The sequence below is a fragment of the Triticum aestivum genome, chromosome 5B, assembly GCF_018294505.1.
Source record: "Triticum aestivum cultivar Chinese Spring chromosome 5B, IWGSC CS RefSeq v2.1, whole genome shotgun sequence".
NCBI classification, from domain to species: domain Eukaryota; kingdom Viridiplantae; phylum Streptophyta; class Magnoliopsida; order Poales; family Poaceae; genus Triticum; species Triticum aestivum.
In genome coordinates, this window is record NC_057807.1 from 672188719 (window position 1) to 672207668 (window position 18950).

Here is an 18950-nt window from a genome sequence, read left to right on the forward strand (position 1 = left end):
GAGATATTTGTAACTAGCCAGTACTGGACACATATAACATTTCCCAAGTAGATTAGCATGGTACCTGAACTTTGATATAAAAATGATGCTAATCACAACAGAACATACTAGGCTCTAACTCCCAAGTATTGCTCTCGACTAACATCTCAAACAGCAACACACTCATAGCTCAGTAATCACATTACCATAGAACATCTGAAACCAAACTACAAAAGCCAAAGGCCTAGAGCAGCAAGGGGCATGTTAGAACAATTACAGACCCAAAAGAGCACTGAAATACTTGCAATTTATTTTCCACACAAAGAATACATTGGCATGCTTCAGCACCGAACTAACCTGTTCTCTGTGGCATGGATAGCGCATTCAAGGATGTTAACAAAGTCCCCCTCCTTGTTAACATTGGACCCATTGTTAATCAACTGTTGTGCATGATCTGCTGTCTTCTCCTCCTCCCCTTCTTGGTCGGTACCATCTGCCTCCTCACTATGCTTCAACGACGGATCCTTGTGCTCAACTCGAGGCATAGGAGTGTAGAAGCTGACAAGTGGAATCAAATTACAAAAGCCATGATCATCGCACACCTTTCTCACCCTATTTGATTGTAGTTTGATCATGAAGACGCCAGCAACCGTGGTCACGAAGATGGCATTTGCTCCCTCGGCAAAGCCCAACACTAGCACCCTAGTCTCTGCACCCACGAAAGCACTAATTGGGAGCAAACTGCCGAGGTAGATGACTCGGCTCAGCACCCATCGTGCATCAGTGATATCACTCGCCTCCCGTGCCCACAATTTGAGGTGCAAATTCACAACTTCATTAACACCTAGTCCACCGTCCTCCACCAGCATGATGTTACATTGGTCGATGTAGTCTGACTCAGGTGGATCAACCACAGCCAGACCGTGCCGTGCAAGGTCATACTCTAGGATGGACCCATCATCAAACATGAAGTAGAGCAAAGACCTCCCAACAAGCACACTAGAATAAAATGTGAAGCACATGGGCCAGAAGGGTTGCAATGAGGTCAGCTCGCCCCAGGTGCCAGTTTCTGACGAGTATATACCTGCCCACGTGACACCGTCATCGTCAGTGTCGTCATCAGTGTCTACGTTGTTGACAGAGAAGATGAACAACACGCAGAAAGGCCCCCCCAGGCAGTCGTGGTGGTCGCACCCGTCCGCTGTGCAGAACACGGCGGCAGGTGGGTACACAATCATGTTCGCACTTATGTTGTCATAAGCCACGGGCACCGGTATGCGCTGTTGGGCACCCGTGATTGGCTCCCACAGGAGAAATTCCTCAGTGCTTTGGCCCTTGGAGTTAGAGAGAAAGAGGACCCGACCGTGGCGGCAGTCGAGGGCCCGCCAGCACCGGCGGTCTGGAACGATGAGTGAGAAGGACGATATTGTGGTAGGGATGAAGTCTGAGATGCTCTTGTCGCGACGGTCGTGCAGGAAGCCAAGCACGGGGGTTGTACGATGGAGCTCGTGGAGGCGACGGCGGAGGCTGGGACGGGTGACGGCGCAACCCCAGGCCTTGCAAACAAGGGAGGCACGGAGGAGGCAGGCTGGCTCATCGGGGGGAAGCCGGAGGAGGATCTCTTCGAAGAGCTCATCCGGGAGCATCAACAACTCTACTGCCATGGTGGTCTCTAGATCTGGATCTGGGTGGTTGAGTGGAATGCTTCAGCCCAAGCAGTTTGTTAAAAGGGGTTAGGCATGTCTCTCCTATTTGATCTGAAAATTATTTTCTTCCCTATTTGACATTGGTTCTGAATTTCCTTCCCAACACTACCCTCCATATTTTCAGCAGACGGTATTACTTGGCACGTGAAAAGACACTTGTGTCCCTCATTTCTATAATAGTTTTCTTAGAAAAACACCTCAACAAAAGTGAGCCCACATGTCAGTCGTGTATATGGTGAACAGAGCAAGTGATAAAAATATGGAAAACGTTTATTTCCAACCAACTGATCTCTCATGTCGTAAACCTCGCCCTCTGCTCGACACGTGCCCTTGTGGGCTAGTCCACCGCTTCCCCTCAGCCTTATCCCTTCACTCTTCTCCACGCGTTCTCCGTGTTCGTCTCTTTCCTTTCCCCATCTCTTGTTCTTCACATCCGAGAGGGGAGGGCTTCCATGGCAACGCCGACCACCAGCCACCACAGCTGCGAATCGGGAGGGACGACGACAACCACCGCCTGCTGCGTCCCGGCACAATTAGTTGTTGTTGCCGCGAATGAGGGGGGTCGCAACCACCAGCTGTTGGTCCTCACAGCCGGTGTTGCAACGCAGCACGAAGGCAGGAGGGCGACACCGCTCGCCGCCAGTGATGCAACACAGCACGCAGGAGGAGGCTGGGCTGCTCACCGCCGGTGTTGCAACGCAGTGCGAAGGCCGGAGGCGGGCGCCCATGCTGCAACGCAGCACGCAGGAGGAGGCTGGGCTGCTCGCCACCGGTGCTGCGTTGGAGCTTCTTCTCGCGTGCTAGAGTTGCAATGGAGCGCTGCTGTGGCTGCAATAGAGCGCTGCTGGAGCTGCAATGAAGCTTAGCCGGAGACGTCGTCGGTGCTGCGTTGAAGTTTTCTTGCCGCGCTTGGTGTTGCTATGGAGCCGCACGCCAGTGGTCCCGGTGCTGCACGCCGGGCTCCCGAGCACCGTCGGCGATGTATCGGTCGCGGGCGGCTCTTGGAGCTGCGTTGCAGTGCTCGCCGATGGCTCCGGTGCCGCGAGGTCGCAGGACGCATGTGCCACAATGGGTGATGCGTTTCTCTCGTGAAATGGCATCAGAGGAGGAAGACATGGGGTGGGGCTGTGTTGCCGTGATCGAACGACCACCAGGGGCAGATCGTACGGCTGGCTAGGCGGATGATTTAGCAGCCGCCTAAAAATATCCAGTCCTTCCAGCACTACCACATCTCATGTTTGACCACCCGCCGGTCATCCGCACTTCGGCGTCGCCCGTACAAGCTATGCCGCCTCCTGCCCAGGATCTTGTCGCCCACTCTGCATCCAACTATTGACTCCCTGTCTGTGCTAGAGTTGCACTGCCCCCGTCCATGCCCGATCGCCATGAATTTTTTACAAATTCATTAACCTTTTTTCAAAACCCGTGAACTTGTTTCAAATCCATGTTTTTTTAAATTCATGTACAATTTTTCAACTCACGAACTTTTTTCAATTTTGCAGAGGATTCAAATGCGCACACTTTTTCCAATTCATGTAAAAAAAATCAAACCCATGAATTTTTTTTAATCCAAGACTTCAAAAAAATTCATGAACCTTTTCTGAAATCTGCAAACTTTTTTCAAATTCATGAATATATTTGAATCACCAGTCGAGCAACACTCAAACTAATAAGGATACTAAAACTTGAGACTAAGAAGACTGAAAGGAAAACTTAATTTGACTGACATAAAGATGACACAAACTGAAAACATGAATTAAAAAAGGGGGTACCTAGTTGTCCCTTTGAAGAAGTGTTAATCAGTCCACATGGAGGGGGGGCGATGAACTCCTGCAAAAAAAAACATTCAAAAGAAATAAGAGGATCCGCAGGGCACTACTCCATTGTACTCCCTCCGTCCCAAAATAAGTGTCTCAACTTTGTACTAGCTCTAGTACAAATTTGTACTAAGCTCAAGACACTTATTTTGGGACGGAGGGAGTATATAACAAAACTAAAGCTCTTAGAGTGTTACGAAAAAACACAAAAAGAGAGGCAGAGCAAAACGTAGCCTGCAATTGAACCGAACTGAATGCCCAAAAATTGACCTAACATTCAAGCCCAAAAAGCTCCGTCTTGAGACCCACCCCCACAAACAGGCAGCTCCTTCTTGGCTGCTACAGTCACTGGAAGCGACGCGGATGTCAGGAGGCTTGTTGCGCAGACCTGCAAAAATGATTTTGCTGTGAGTTGTATCTCTGACTTTCAAGCATGTATCTGATCACGGTAGGATTCGACAACACAGACACCCCCATTCAATGCATTTCCAGCGTGTATCTAATCTGGAAAAATGAAGAAATAATAACTGGGAAAAGGACTAAAAAGGAAAATCATTGTGAAGAAATAAAATGAAGACTAAAGTAGCGAAATGAGAGATTTAGATATTCAGAAAACTGTCTGAAAACTTGCTAAACTAGCTAACTAACCTGCCTATGTGGTAACTTGCACAACTAAATAAAATGACACCTAACACTGAAACTTCTGACAAAACTGAAGAAAATGACACCGAACAGTGAAACTAGCGAGGAAACTGATGAAACTGACACCTAATACTGAAACTATTGACGAAACTGAAGAACCAAATCCTCATGTGAGGAACAATAATGATGATAAAGTTGTGGCGATGTTATCTAAAAAAAGGGAAAATCTGAACAATCCTAGATAGCGACAGAACGTCGAAAAACGAACGCTGGAAAAACCATTGCCCAAACCTGGCCTGATCGCATAGTCTTGATGTTCAATGAATACTGAAGATGACTGAGAAGGTAGGGCTGAAAGACTGGAGAATGAGTAATTTTAAAATTGAAGGACAAATTACAGAAATCTGAAACAGAAGAAAACTGAGGACATATATACTGAAGGACTGAAATTAAGAAACCTGATAGGCTGAGGAATGACTGATAAGTAGGGATTTGAAAAATGAAAATCTAAGTGAGAAGGGACTTGCTGAATAATGAATAAACATGTGCACTGAAGATCAATAAACTGAATTTGAAAGAATGAGACTGAAGACTGAAGTACTGAAGTACTCCCTCCGTCCGAAAATACTTGTCATCAAAATGAATAAAAAGAGATGTATCTAGAACTAAAATACATCTAGATACATCCCTTTTTATCCATTTTGATGACAAGTATTTCCGGACGGAGGGAGTAATAATAAGACAATGAAATTCAGAAAATAATAAAACAACAAAAATACTGATGACTAAAGAAATAATAAAACAACAATAATAATGTGCACTGATGGTCGCACCTTCCTCCCCACCGACGACGGCGGCTGGTTCCGCACCCACCGACCGGCACTCGGTGATGCCTCGCCCGACGGGACAGCTCCTCTGCCCTGCCATCCATCCCTGCAGCTCCCGCCGGGAAAACTCGCCTTCCTCCTTCCCCTCGGGGGACGGGCGCGGGTCCAGACCAGGTGGGAGAAAAAACCAGAACCCAATAACGCACATCTTGATCGCCAAAACCCCTCGCACATGGAACACAGACACACCGGTGCGCCAAGATTCAGACTGAATCAACGCCTCAAAATTTGACTTAAAGCCAAAACAAAATCAGTCGACTGATTTTTAGCAAAAATGTAAAAATAAAAAGGGGTTACGATGTTAGGCAGCGAATTGTGCTTGCCGTTCTCTCGGCTTAAAAAAGCCATGGCCTTCAACAAGAGAGGGGTTAAATGTTGTTTGATCAAATAATGCCAGTTCAGAATCTCCTTGGGAAGATAATCGACTGTTCACACACTGTAATCATAGACATAGCTATAGAGTAACTGACACATGGCACCAGGACGGCAGGACCAGGTACACGTTCAAAATATGTACAACCCAAAGACAAGCTTGTTCCGAGCAAGCAGAGATTCTCTATGCTTTGTGCAACATCATCTACTATCTATGCTTTAAAATTGAATAATATATATATTAGGAAAACAACTTATACTAAATTGTCTCGTATGGAATGATGATGATAATTTAAGAGATATCGCCACACTGCAAACTGTTCAAAGTCCAAATACACTTCACAACTCTGTGTGCAATATGATTACCTTGGGCCATCAGCCGTGCCATGCTAACATCAGTGGGTTCAGTTAGTTCCACAACTTGTTTGAGAAATTATTCCATACAAGTAAAATTTCAGACACATGCCTAGATAATAATGCAAACTTTGAGTATTTCACCACACGTGTCTGGGGGAAAGGGGTAATGGTATATACAGTACAAGCGTACAACAAATTATTCAGAATCACATTTCTCTGAAGGTAGAGCACCATCAACATTGCTACCTGATGTCTTTTCGGTTCCCAGCATCAACTTTGCTGGCCCTACCTGAACTCTTTGCAGATTCTTCATTCCGTGCGCTCTTAAACTTAGGAACATCACCCAAAGGATGAGTCTGCTCTTGAGCTTCACATAGCAAGACTCGTCCATGTCCATAGACCATAGACCATGCTGGTAGTGGTAGACTCTAGAGCAACTTCTCCCCATCTGGTGGAACCCTGATAATAAAATAAAGGCATACAATTTCAGTCCATATGTCAAGGTTATATAACATGGTCCGGCAGAAAGTTACTGTGATATATGATTGGACAACACAGCTACAATTATTCTGTCAACCAATTTGATGACACAAGGTGCTAATTAACTTCGCTCTGTTGACTTCCTTTTCTAACAACTGGCTGGAGTTTGCACAGATTATGAAGTAGTGGTATGCGAGTAAACTGCATAGCCATGAGATATTCGCAACTAGCTAGCTAGTGCTGGAGACGCATATAACAGTTCTCAAATAGAATAAGATATTTGCAGCCAGCCAGGATCCGTACTCTGGTACGGCGAGGGAGAAGGACGAAGCGGTGCTGGGGTTGAAGCGGGGGACGCGCTTGTTTCTCCGGTCCTGGAGGAGGATGCCGGGCACGGGGGGTGCCCGGTGGAGCTCGTGGGCGCGGCGGCGGAATCCGGGGCGGGAGACGTTGTGGCTCCAGGTCTTGCAGAGGACGGAGGCGCGGAGGAGGCAGGCCGGGTCGTCGGGTGGGAGGCGGAGGAGGAGGATGATCTTGCCTCGTCCGGGAGCGCCGGCGGCGGCGATGCCATTGGTGGTTGCTGGATCTAGGTGTGTGCTGGGGAATGGTGGAATGGAATGGTTCGGCTCAACCAGCTTCGAGATGGAGCCCGACTTTTGCACCGTACAAACAGTGACTTTCGAAATGAACACAAAAATCTGTTCTTTGAATGAAAGTCTCTTAAATTTCATCTTCCTGCAAATTATAATGTTCTCCCCACTTCCAACAAAAGGAACTCAACATGATTTATTTTGTGGGAGTCCGCCGCCTCATGAGCGGTCGGGTCTGACGGAATGAGTGGCCGAGGGTCACCTTCTACCATTGCAACACATGCCGTGTTTTAGAATTGTTTTGCAACATGGGTTATGTTGCAGAAATTTTTGCAATATAAATCAAGTTATGGATTATTTTTACAACAACTGTCTTGTTGCAATTTAATTTTTTTTTCAACAGAGATCTCGTTGGAATTTAATTTTTTTGTATCAGAGGTCTTGTTACTTTGTTTTGCAACAAAGATCTAGTTGCAGAAACTTGTTGTAGCTAGCAGCAAGCAGCGAGGTGGTGCTCCCCGGGACAACGAATGCAGCTTGAGTTCAGGCGCAATGCGACGGCCGATGTTCATTGTGGAGCGGGCGGCCAGCGGCAAACGCCGATGGTGGCGGTCCAAGCAGCGCGATGAGACGTCGATTTGACTGGGAGCTTGGGAAGAGCACGGGCAGCCACTACTCTGGAGGGGATAGGGATCCAGATCCCGCAACAGACTAGTTGTTGCAGTGGGAGATATTGCAACAACTCAGTTGCAAAACCTAGTTTAGATAATACGTTGCTTCTAGTTATCTGGTAAGAATCAGATCCAACGGCTATGGAGACGGCGGACGCATGCATCATTATCGGGTGATCACAGTGATTTCCCTTGTTTTGTTGCTATATTTTTTTAGAAGAATTTTGTAGCTATATATATTACCACCAACGGAGTGGCCTCCCACAATTCCAAGACCATCCCTTCACGGGTCCTTGCCGGTCCATCTCTTGTTCGGGCCGTCAGCCATTGGATGCACACAACTCGCAACCATGCATCCGTTCGTGCTCCATGCGCATGACTCAGTCGTCGTCTTCCGCTACTGTGTCTGTTGAAAACAAACAGCGGCCGTGGCATGCATCATTTACACAGCAAGATAGCATCCTAAGTGCCACCAGATCGGAGCTCTGTCAAGGCGTCGCCGGAGTGATGTTGGGTCGTCGGAGCACACCACCTCGCAGCATGGCGGCGCCGTCACAGCACCGCCTTGCAGCACATCACCGGTCTGGTAGCATCGACTAGAAGCACGGCGGTGTCGTCGTAGCACCACCTACAGCACGGCGGCGGCAGCGCAGTACGTCGCCGGTCATCGTAGCATCGGCTCGAAGCACGGTGGCGCCGTCGTAGCACCGGCTCGAAGCATGTCGCCGGTCTTTGCAGCACCGCCTCACAGCATGCCGTCAATCGTCGGCTCGTGGCAGCAACGCCTCGACACACGACGCCGCCGTCGCACCGCCGAGTAAGCACGTCGCCGCCGTCACAGCACCGTCCCGCAACATGTCGCTGGTCGTTGTACCACCGCCTCATAACACGTTGTGGGTCGTCGACTCGTCGCCGCACTGCCCCGCATCACGTCGCCGGTCGTCGGATCGTCGCAGCACTGGCTCGACGCACGGCAGCGCCTTTGTAGCACCGCCTCGAAGCACGTCGCCGGCCGTCGTAGCATTGATGGCTTGTTGGAGTGCTTGCTCGCAGCTCACAGTGCGGTGGCACCCCTTTGCCTTGTAGCACGGCGAAGCCCCCGCAGCTCCGTCGTGCAGTGCAGCGAGCCACATCTGATGTGTCTTGCAGGAGCAGAAAAGAGAGGAGCATGGGGAAGAGGATAAGAGCATGTCTAACAGAGCCCTCAAACTGATCAAACCCTCAAAATAACTGCCAGTTTGAGGGTTGAGGAAAAAAAGGCGCAGATCGGTATCCTCAAATCCCTAAACCCTCAAAAAAAATTCAAGCCGAACCCTCAAGTTCGAGGCCAACCTGCACTAGTGAGGGTTGGAGGGCAATTTCCAGGCCCAACCCTCACTTGGTCAACGAGCTGCGCGGGAATGAAATTTCCCCAACTGCCTCTCACCACCGCGCCGCCGCCAGCCTTGGTCCGCGCCGCCGGCGGCGGCCATGGACCCCCTCCAGCCCTCGGCCACCCTCTCCACCGCTCCTCCGCCGCCGGCAACGGCCCCCGCGCCAACACCGGCGCCCGGCCCCGCCCCGCGCCTCCCTGCCCCGGCCACCCATCCCGGCTCGATTCCCTCCGTGCAGAAGAAGAGGACGACAAGACAGAGATTTTGAGGGTTGGTTTGAGGGCACTGATCTGCGTCAGGGATTTTCGGCCTTCAAAACGACATTTTCTCGGCCCTCAAACTAGTTTTGAAGGTTGAGTTTTTGAGGGCTCTGTTAGACATGCTCTAAGGAAGGGGAGGGGCACGGGAAAATAAGGAAGGAAAGAGAGGGTATGTGGGTGGCCCCCACAGGCCACGCGTCACAAGGTAAAGGGGACTGCGCGATGCGGTAGTTGGCATCCGGCTGTTTTGAAGCAGTTTCCCTTTTTTTTTCTGGTTCTATACATTTTTTTGGTAAGTGGGCCGATCGAAGAGCCCACACTATGCCTTATGTCCCACCTGCAGTGTGATTCGGTAGTACGAGTCCTACTAAAACTCTTGTCAGGGGAATAAATAGGCCGATCAACCACCGCCCACCGCACCAGAAGCAAACACCGCCGGCCCGCCATGGCGCGACTGCCAGACAAGATTCCGGCGAGCCAATTCAACGCCGCCCTATCATTCATACAACATGTCAAAGCCGGCCTCGCGTCCAGTCAGGCAGTCACAGCCAGACCATCCTCCACCTCCTCGCGTGCTTGGGCAGGGGCAACACCACCGACACCCACGCCGTCCTGGCCAGAGCGGACGCCATTCCCGACCTCCTCCAGCGCTTCGACGCCTTTCTCGGCCGCCCCAGCCACCACCAAGCTGCCAAGCCCGTCCGTGAGGATGCCGCCGCCGCGGCGCCGCCGAAGCGGCCCAAGAGGGAGCACCGCCGCACGGTCGACGAGTGCGCCGGGCCCATGCGGTTCTTGGAGCGGGTGAAGACGGCGGACGCCGGGCTCTACGACATGCTCCTGGTGCTTCTCTTCAACGTGGAGATGGAGGGGACGCTGAACGCGCATCAAATCTACGGGAAGGCCCTGGAGGTTTTCGGCTCCGCGGACAGCCCTCTCCTCCGCGGTTTCACGGAGTTCCTGCCGCTGCCGACGGACGGGCGTGACTTTCTGACGCGGCGTCGCGCAAGGGAGGAGCCGGAGCATGGACCGAAGCGCAAGGCCGCCGCCTCCCGCAAGCCGAGCCCGAGCGCGGCGAAGAAACCCCGCGCCGACCACGACCGGAAGACGACGACGGCCTCGAAGAACGGCAGAGTCTCTGCGTTTAGGGACGCGTGGGAGTTCGAGGCCACGTACTCGAAGCTGGCGGTCACGCTGAGACGCACGGAGAAATCACTGGAGGAACTCAAGCCAAGGATGGTGGAGTCGCCGGAAGAAGTCGAGCCGGAGCCGGCGCCGGCGCCGGGACGCCATGGGCGGCCGCGTACGCTGGAGCAGCTCTACCCTCGCCGCGAGTGCCAGGAGGTCCTCCAGGAGATGTATGGCGGCATGTGGGGGCAGATGCGGGCGGCGCTCGAGGACGGCGCGCGCACCGAGCTGGCGCTGCAGACGATATTGCGCAGGCTGATGAAGCTAGAGCAGGTGGCCGTGAAGATGGCGATGGAGCGGCGGGATCGCGCCCGTGTTGAGGCCCGAGTGAAGACGCTTGTCTTAGAGCGGCGGGCTCGGGATCGCGCCCACGCCGAGGGCGGGATGAAGAAGCTTAATGTAGACTGATCGACCGTGTGGTGGTTCTTCGGAAGGAGCGGCGGCACGTGGTCGCGGTGACCCGTGCGGGCCACCGGCCGGCATGTCGTGAAGTTGAAAGACCAAGGTTATCGTTGCTTTGAGACGCGGTACTTTGATTATTTGTTGACGTACAGTATAAATGTACTCCCTTCATTCCTAAATATAAGTCTTTGTAGGGATTTCACTATAGACTACATACGGAGCAAATTGAGTGAATCTACACTCTAAAATGCATCTATATACATCCGTATGTGGTTCATAGTGAAATCTCTACAAAGACTTATATTTAGAAACGAAGGGAGTAGTATATTGCTAGTTTTTTTTTCTATCAAACCGGTTTTTTGGTTGCATTGACCAGAGCATGCACTTCTACATGGCATTGGAGCCAAGAGATCTTGAGTTAACGACGTGGCTGGCGCCAGTGGCGGAGCTTCATGGGGGCCAACCTGGGCGGTGGCGCCCCCCGCCCCCCCCCCCCCCCCCCCCACACACACACAGAAAAATTCACCTAATACACGTTAGTTTTTGTGCTGGATGTTCAGTAAAAACAGACTAAACCTCGTAGTTTTGCCCCTCAACCCATTGTCCCTCCAAAGATTAGGCCCAAGCTCCGCCACTGGCTGGCGCAATTCGATTGCAGCGCACTTTCGGTTCATGTTTAGGCCTGAGAAAAATACACGTGAGGAAAAGTGTTGACGTACAAATGTATTGCATAGTCTCTTAGCTAGAGCATGCATTTCTACATTATTAATTTACTTTAGCTAAAAAAATTGAATTTGGTCAATCAATTTCTTGGCCGTTGATTTTTGCACTAAGATTTTTGCTGCATTTTTTCTACCTTTATTGTTTGTCGTGCTAGGCTTATTTTTTTTATTGATCCCATATTTTTTTTGAGGCAGGGTTAGTATATTTGCTATTGGGCCAAAACTCGTTAACTGTCCGATCCAACACTCCTTTCTATCTAATGTTTTTTTTCTATTTTTCCGTGTTTTTGTTTTTCTTTGTTCGTTGGTTTATTTTTCTTTTGTGGGTACTTTTGGAATGTTGGGTGAGTGTAAATGCATATACATAAATACTATGCACATATGTACGAAAATTACACTATTTATGATTGTTATTGCATACTACGAAAAGTGCAATTTTAGAACGAAGTTGTGTGCAAGTCTTTTTTAATAAAATAGTTATCCTTCTTCTTATAAGGGTAATAACTACTACATCATTGTGCCTTATTTTGATTTTTTAGTTATTATTTTGTTTTCATGGATAAAACCAATGTCACTAATTCATTCCGTCTTAGGAATGGTTTTTGCGAAAATTCCATTATTATATGTTTGTTCTTGAATATTTAAAAACATATTTTTTATGAATATTGTGTGCAAATTTTTCGTTGTTTGTTCTATTTTTTATTTTCTTTTTCTTAAAGGATAATACCGATGCCACTAATTTATTCTTTTTTAGAAAAATACATTATTTTGATTTTGTAATACCAATGCCACCAAAGCATTCCTTCTTCATAATCTTTTTTTTTTTGCAAAATTTCACTATTATATTCTTGTACTTGTATATTATAAAAAGTGTAATTTCTGTTCAAACTATACACAAATTTGTTTTTTTCTTGCTTTTCTCTCTTCTTAAAGGGTAATACCGATGCCACTAATTCATTCTTGCTTAAAAGTTTCATTATTTTAATATTTTTAGTTTTTATTTTATTTTCTTTCTTCTGAAAGGGTAATACCAGTTCCGCTAATTCATTTTCCTTATGTGAAATGTGGAATCAAACCCTATGTGAGATGAAGATGGAGGAGGGGGCGAATGGGGCTATCCTCCACGCATGAAGGCCTCTCTGTCAAACCAATACGGCGCACAAGCGCAAAGGATAGGAGGGTGGCCAGGCAGGATCCTGGAGGAGAACCGGGGCAGCAAGGGAGCTTGTAAGCTCGGTGGCGATGGGATAGCCGACTAATGGCACCGGCAGCCACCTAATTAACGAGGGGACATAGCACCAGCGCGAGGGACCAGGCGATGGAGTAGTAACCAGTAATGTTGAAACCCTCACAAATACGCTCTGAACTCAAAGACAGAACTGCCGCCAAGAGTATAAAACACGGATTCATATGGATAGGGTAAACAGAGTACAGAAACTGATGAAATATGTCTGACAATGTTTATCCTATTTCTCAAATATGAAATGCTTCTCAAATACGTATGAAAATGCTTCTCAAAAGATCAAAACATCGTTGTACGAACAACATAACAGACCCTGAACTGCTCCAATGTTAGGCATCCTTGACTCTGGCCCCCACTCGGCAGCTAATTTGCATCATAGAATCCTAGTTGCGACACTATCCTTCAGACCAAGTCTTGAACATCACTCGCTATTTCACTTCTTCGGGGTGCCAAAGCCTCCACGTTTGGTGCCTTAATTCTTGTCTACATTTAGTCTGGAATCTAAACTACAATACCATGACAAAAGTGTTTCCCAATTGCGGAAAGCTAATTTGGTATGTTGACTCCGCCTCTCCGGATAAGCCATACATGCTAGTATACAGTTACTTTGAAACCCTCACAAATATGTTCTGAACACAAACAGAGAAATGCCGCAAAGAGTATCAAAAACAGATTCACACAGACAAGGAAAGAAAGAGTCGATGATGCTTATCCTATTTCATAAAGATGAAATGATCCTCACATGATAGATACGCCGTTGTACAGAACAACAAACAGACCCTAAACCATTCAATGTTAGGCATTAGGCATCATTGACCCTGATCCCCACTCAGCAACCAATTTGCATCATAGAATCCTAGTTGCGACACTATCCTTCAGACCAGCTCTTGAACATCATTCGCTATTTCACTTCTTCGGGGTGCCAAAGCCTCCACATTTGGTGCCTTAATTCTTGTCTACATTTAGTCTGGAATCTAAACTATAATACCATGACAAAAGTGTTTCCCAATTGCGGAGAAGAAAAGGATCATACTCAAGGCGCTGATGACTGATGAAACATCCCGCCTGACCATCAGCGTAGCACTAGCAGCACAAAGCAACAGATTGAGATGTTAGTACAACTGATATATACATAGAAAGCAAAACTCCTGTAAGAGGCATGTAATGCTAGCAGAATAAATTGAGTCAGACAAAATATAGTACATATGAATTTTACGTAAAAAGCAACATTTCACACATGCACAGGAACATGCAATATGGTTTATACAACCCTCCAAGACTGATGCAAAGAATGTCGCGTCACAGAAAAGAGCAGAACAATGGCAGTCTTTTCGGAGCATGGCAAACATTGCAACCACATACTGAATATGGCAAACATTGCAATAGCATTGGTAAAAAAGAAGAAGAAGAAGAAAACATATCAAACGCTGAATGACAACAACACGTATCAAGCTACTTGTATACACATCAACAGATGAGTATTGACCATCGAGGTAACATGAAACATGCAGTTGCAACATCTAATGCCGTGTCTCGGGCATATCTTGGCAATTTCAGAACTTAATATCTGGCTGAACCACATTTTACAGACAGTGAACAATCTGTTGCTAGTCTCTTTTTTACACAGGTTCAGCAGAGACCTGACATTACCACATTTGAAGCCTCTACCTGCAACCCCAAGGTTATTTACAGTACGTCTAGGCTTGTGTTGTTACCATTTGAGTTTCCCCTAGTAAATGACTATATCAATGTTCTTGTTAAAAACGACTATTACCCATATTTACTCTAAGAGGTAGAAAACATATTGATGCATGACCATCAATTCTATTAAACGATTGAAAACTCACCAGGAAGAGATCCATACAAATGATTAACTGGTCCAACATGATCATTATAGCATGATGATGATAATAGATTGGTTCGTTTAACACCAACTAATCACATTATTGCATAACTTATGTAAGACATGATTTAAAAGAGGAGATCTTCTGTAGTAAATCTACCTTCTGCGAGTACACTATTTAGATAGATGCATAGATGTTCAAACTGGCATTGCTATTCCAAGTGTATAGGTAAGAAAGGTAATAAAACATATGTATATAAATATAGAAGGCAAATGGCTGACATGTTGCACCAGACACAAGTTCAAGATATGATCAACCCATGGCACAAGTTTTTTTTGAGAAATGAAAGCATTTTCTGTTTTCAGAAACATCATCTACCATCTATTAGCAAAACTGCATTGATTAAACGGTCTTCTATGGAATGTCAATGAGAATTCAAGAGATAAGTAGAAATAGCAAACAATTCCTCCTTCCAAGTCCCAAGCAAGACTACTAGTAGTTTGCATATGCAGGATCACATGGCTTTTTTCTGTGGGAGTATATGACTAATTGGGGCAGTGGCAGTGCCTCTTTAAAATTGTGGGTCCTGTTGATCCCAAAAGTTACTTGTGAAACTATTCCATAAAAGTTAAATTTCATGTGAAATCTTGGGAGAGCAATGCAAACTTCAAAGAGAATAAAGTATTTCACCACGCAGTTGTGCAGTCCTGGCAGCATTGCTGGTCCAAAGAAAGGGGCAATGATAATACAGTACCTTCTTAAGAATCGCCTTTCTCCAAAGATGGAGCAGCATCCTCACCATTGCTACCAGAGGTCTTTGAGTCCTTAGCATCATCTTCGCTGGCTGTGTCCTTCACCGATTCTTCATTTGATGCACTCCTGGAAACATCATCCAAAGAATCATTCACCTGGCTCTGTTCACTGATGTTTATAACAAGAGACTAGTCAGGAGAGGTACAGAACTCTTCTCAAATAGGATGATACATATCCCTCCAATATATGCAGATTTGATATTCATGGCAATGCATAAATCATAACAAAAGATGTCAGGTCCTAACTCTCAAGTACTGCCATCAACACACTGAGGCTAATTCGACCTGTGGAATCACTCAAAAACAGTTGAGGTCGCTGCCGAACAAAAGAAAGAAAAACATTGCTTGGCAACCACCTTGTGGCAGAACATCTAAAACCGTTCTAAACTCATCTCCCAAACTAATGACTCAAAGTCCCAAAGTAACTAAACTAAGGGCACATGGAAACAACCAACAGCTGATCCTAAAGAGTACCGAACTAATGGGAAGTATTTTTCCCACAATCAAATCCATACACATGTTTCAGCATTGCGTAGCTCAGAACAGGGGAGGCTTTTAGTAGTAGAGCTCTCACCTGGCATTGAGGTCATGGCTGGCACGTTCAACGGCGTCGACAAAGCCACCTTCCTTGATAGTATTGGACCCCTTGTCAAGCAGCTGCTGTGCCTCATCTACTGTTTTGTCCTCCTCTCCCCCCTCCTCATCACCTACATCCTCACTAGGGATCGACGGCAGCAGGTCCTGGTATTTGAGACGGTCCACAGGAGTGCAGAAGCTGACAACTGGAATCAAATTACAGAAGCCATGATTATCACACACCTTCTTCACCCGCTCCGACTGTAGCTCGATTGTGAAGAGGCCAGCCACCGTGTTAACGAAAATGACATTCACTCCCTCGGCAAATCCCAATACCATCACTTCAGCCTCTGCATCCACGAGAGCAGCAGGTGGGAGCAAATTTTGCAGGTCGATGACCCGGCTAATTACCCATTCTGCATCACCCTCCTCCCTTGACCACAATTTGAGATGGGAACTGAAGCCTTCGCTAACTCCTATTCCACCATCTTCCGCCACCATGAGGTTAAATATGGGGTCAAAGTTCACGTCCGGCGTCTCGAACCCAATTAGGACGTTGCTGGTCAAGTCATACTCTAGGATGAACCCACGGTCGGACATGAAGTAGAGCAGAGACCTCCCAAGGAGCAGGCTGGAATGACATGTGAACTTCAATGCGTCGGATCTGTGACTAATCTTCTTCAGTGCACCGGACCAGGTGCCAGTCTCTGACGAGTAGACGCACACCGACGTGAGACCAGCATACATGATCTGAAGTCGGTACACGGTGAAGACGAAGACCACGCGGAAGGGGCCCCCGTTGCAGTCGCGGTGGTCGCACCCGTCCGCTGGGCAGAGCACGGCCGCGGTCGGGGACACGTAGCTGCTGTGCAGCGGGGGCACTGGTATGCGCCGCCGGATGCCCGTGTTTAGATCCCACACAAGGAGTTGCTGAGCACCAGATCCCTCTGAGAGGAAGAGGGCGCGGCCGTGGCGGCAGTCGAGGGCGAGCCAGGAGGCGCGGTCCGGGGCGGGGAGGGAGAAGGGCGAGGCGGTGGTGGAGAGGAAGCGGGGGACGCGCTCGTCCTCCCAGTTGTGGAGGAAGCCGATCAAGGGCGGTGGCCGATGCTGATGCTGCTCGATGAATCGGCGGCGGAAGCCGGGCTGGGAGGCGGCGCGGCCCCAGGCCTTGCAGGCGAAGGAGAGGCGGAGGAGGCAGGCTGGGTCGTCGGGTGGGAGGCGGAGGAGGATCTCCTCGACGAGCTCGTACGGGAGCGAGGGGCGGCGGCGTGGCGGTGGTGCTGCCATGGACATGGAGCTCTGCTCTGCTCGCTGGGTCTTGTTGGCGTGGATCTGGATAGAGGAAATGGGGAAGTTCCTCCTCAGTTCAGAGGGTGAAACGATCGAGATTGTTTTCCTTTCTTTTTTTCTTCTTCTTTTTTTTGACTCCTTCCCCTTATTTTTCTCTTTTTAACTTCTTCTTATTGTATTATATTTATCTGAAGCATCTAAAGATCAAAGGACCGCTTTTGCAAAAAAAAAAAGAGAATATGTTCTTTCCTCTAGAGAAATGCAACAAATCCTGCATTTCAAAGAGACTCCTCCCCTCTTTTTAAGTTCTTATCAGCGGAGCATCTAAAAATCCAAAGGGCCAATTTTGCAAATTTCTATGTTGTTTTCTTGAGAGAAATGCAACAAATCATGCAAATTTCTGTGTAATGATGCTACAGTAACCGTCTGGGGTTAATTTAATCATTTTGCTAAACAAGTGTCTGGTCATTATTCTCTCGTGTCTCTTTCAAATTCCCCTTTGAATGCAAATTCAAATGCTTGTTGAAATTTAAAATTTCTCAAACATGAAAACTGAAATGTTCATCATGTGCCAAATAATCCATAACTAATATTGGTAGTGAGCCAACATTTTTGCAAAGTGCTTAAGTGCACTAAACTATTTAAAACAGTGGCTAAAACAATAGATTAAATGCCTTTTCAATTTATAAAAATTGCAAACTATTTCAAAAGCCTCACAATCTTTTTGTGGCAATGCACAATATTTATTTCAATTTGTTTTGGCCAGTGGCATATTTTTGCAAATTCAATTATGGCTAAAAGAAAATGCAAAAGTTGCTGGAAAAAGAAAAACAAAAAAAAGAGGAAAAGGGCCACAGCCCCTAGACTCCCCTAGGTTTCGGCCCACTCGAGCCGGCACACTCCCCCTCCCCGGTCGCTTCCCATTCCTCCGACCGGGCAGGGCCGCGCGCGCCCGTCGCCATCCAGCCACCTCGTCGGCGACGCCCGACAAGAGGATAAGGGCAACCCCCGACGCCTCGGGCTCCCTCCCCACTCGTCCATCCCCCTGGACCCCTCATCCACTTCCCTCTCTCTCTCTCTCTCTCTCTCTCTCTCTCTCTCTCTCTCTCTCTCTCACCCGAGCTCTCTCCTCCTCTCCCGAACGCGGTCGTTGCTGTCGCCGCGTCGATCCCGCGGCCACCGTCAACCTCTCGCCTCGCCGTGATGCCGTAGGCGTTCCTCGTCGACCGCCTCATCGTCTGGTGCCCTCAGGTAGAGCTGGGAAGCACCGCTGACGCCGCACGACCTCGCCCCCTTCCGCCTCTGTCGCCAGCGAGATCCCTCGATTCCGGCTACCCCTGCAGCTACTAAGCCCTTCGCCGGCCACCTTGAGCCGCTCGGTGAGCTCTGTCACCTCTTCCTTTTCCTCCTTTAGCTTGCTGCGCCCGTAGCTCGTCGCTTCTGTTGTGGTCGAACACATCCCCACCATTGAGCTCCTCGTCGTGGCCACACTCGCCAATGAGCTCGCAGCCGTGCTCATCACTTGGTCCAGTAAGACCTCTGGAGTGGCATACCACAGACTCCAATGTAACACAACACTCCTTTCCTTGTGGCATGGAGGCAAAGAGGAACAAGATTGTTGGCCTAAAGATTCGATGGATTGTCGGAGGAGGCTAGCCAACCGACACGATGATTGATTGTCCCCAACTCAACGCGGAAAGCCTTTGTCCAGATCGGAAGACGACGACGTCTGCCCCTAAAGC

General features: G+C 48.2%; 3 protein-coding genes across 6 annotated transcripts; 1 reads left to right on the forward strand and 2 right to left on the reverse strand.

Moving 5' to 3' along the window:
- Positions 1-162: 162 nt before the first annotated feature.
- LOC123115238 (uncharacterized) lies at positions 163-6887 on the reverse strand. Its single transcript, XM_044536453.1, has 6 exons — positions 6544-6887; positions 4978-6219; positions 3778-3890; positions 3458-3515; positions 337-1063; positions 163-223 (listed from the first exon to the last, which is right to left on the reverse strand). The coding sequence occupies exons 2-6, from the start codon at positions 5177-5179 to the stop codon at positions 163-165; spliced, it is 1161 nt and encodes a 386-aa protein (XP_044392388.1). The 5' UTR covers positions 5180-6219; positions 6544-6887.
- Positions 6888-9356: 2469 nt separating this feature from the next.
- On the forward strand, positions 9357-10736 carry LOC123115239 (uncharacterized). The gene is made up of 2 exons (XM_044536455.1): positions 9357-9361; positions 9518-10736. Exons 1-2 carry the CDS (start codon positions 9357-9359, stop codon positions 10725-10727), a joined length of 1215 nt encoding a protein of 404 aa, XP_044392390.1. The 3' UTR covers positions 10728-10736.
- A 2637-nt stretch (positions 10737-13373) lies between these two features.
- LOC123114090 (uncharacterized) lies at positions 13374-17290 on the reverse strand. Of its 4 annotated transcripts, none has more exons than XM_044535462.1 (4): positions 16162-17290; positions 15917-16083; positions 15285-15409; positions 13374-13769 (listed from the first exon to the last, which is right to left on the reverse strand). In XM_044535462.1, the coding sequence occupies exons 1-3, from the start codon at positions 17209-17211 to the stop codon at positions 15289-15291; spliced, it is 1338 nt and encodes a 445-aa protein (XP_044391397.1). In that variant the 5' UTR covers positions 17212-17290; the 3' UTR covers positions 13374-13769; positions 15285-15288. The 4 variants fall into 4 exon arrangements, with proteins under 4 accessions (XP_044391397.1, XP_044391396.1, XP_044391395.1 ...); XM_044535461.1 differs by having other exon boundaries at positions 15285-15451; XM_044535460.1 differs by having other exon boundaries at positions 15917-17289.
- Positions 17291-18950: the final 1660 nt, after the last annotated feature.

What these genes read in the sequence shown, in the direction of transcription:
- LOC123115238 (XM_044536453.1), bottom strand. Translation starts at nt 5,179, where the DNA reads ATGTGCGTTATTGGGTTCTGGTTTTTTCTCCCACCTGGTCTGGACCCG. An exon ending in CGTCGTCGGTGGGGAGGAAG is followed by an intron (nt 3,891 to 4,977) that starts GTGCGACCATCA and finishes TCATTTTTGCAG; the next exon opens with GTCTGCGCAACAAGCCTCCT. An exon ending in ATCCATGCCACAGAGAACAG is followed by an intron (nt 224 to 336) that starts GTTAGTTCGGTG and finishes TTGCTGCTCTAG; the next exon opens with GCCTTTGGCTTTTGTAGTTT.
- LOC123114090 (XM_044535459.1), bottom strand. Translation starts at nt 17,211, where the DNA reads ATGTCCATGGCAGCACCACCGCCACGCCGCCGCCCCTCGCTCCCGTAC. An exon ending in AGCCATGACCTCAATGCCAG is followed by an intron (nt 15,452 to 15,916) that starts GTGAGAGCTCTA and finishes TATAAACATCAG; the next exon opens with TGAACAGAGCCAGGTGAATG.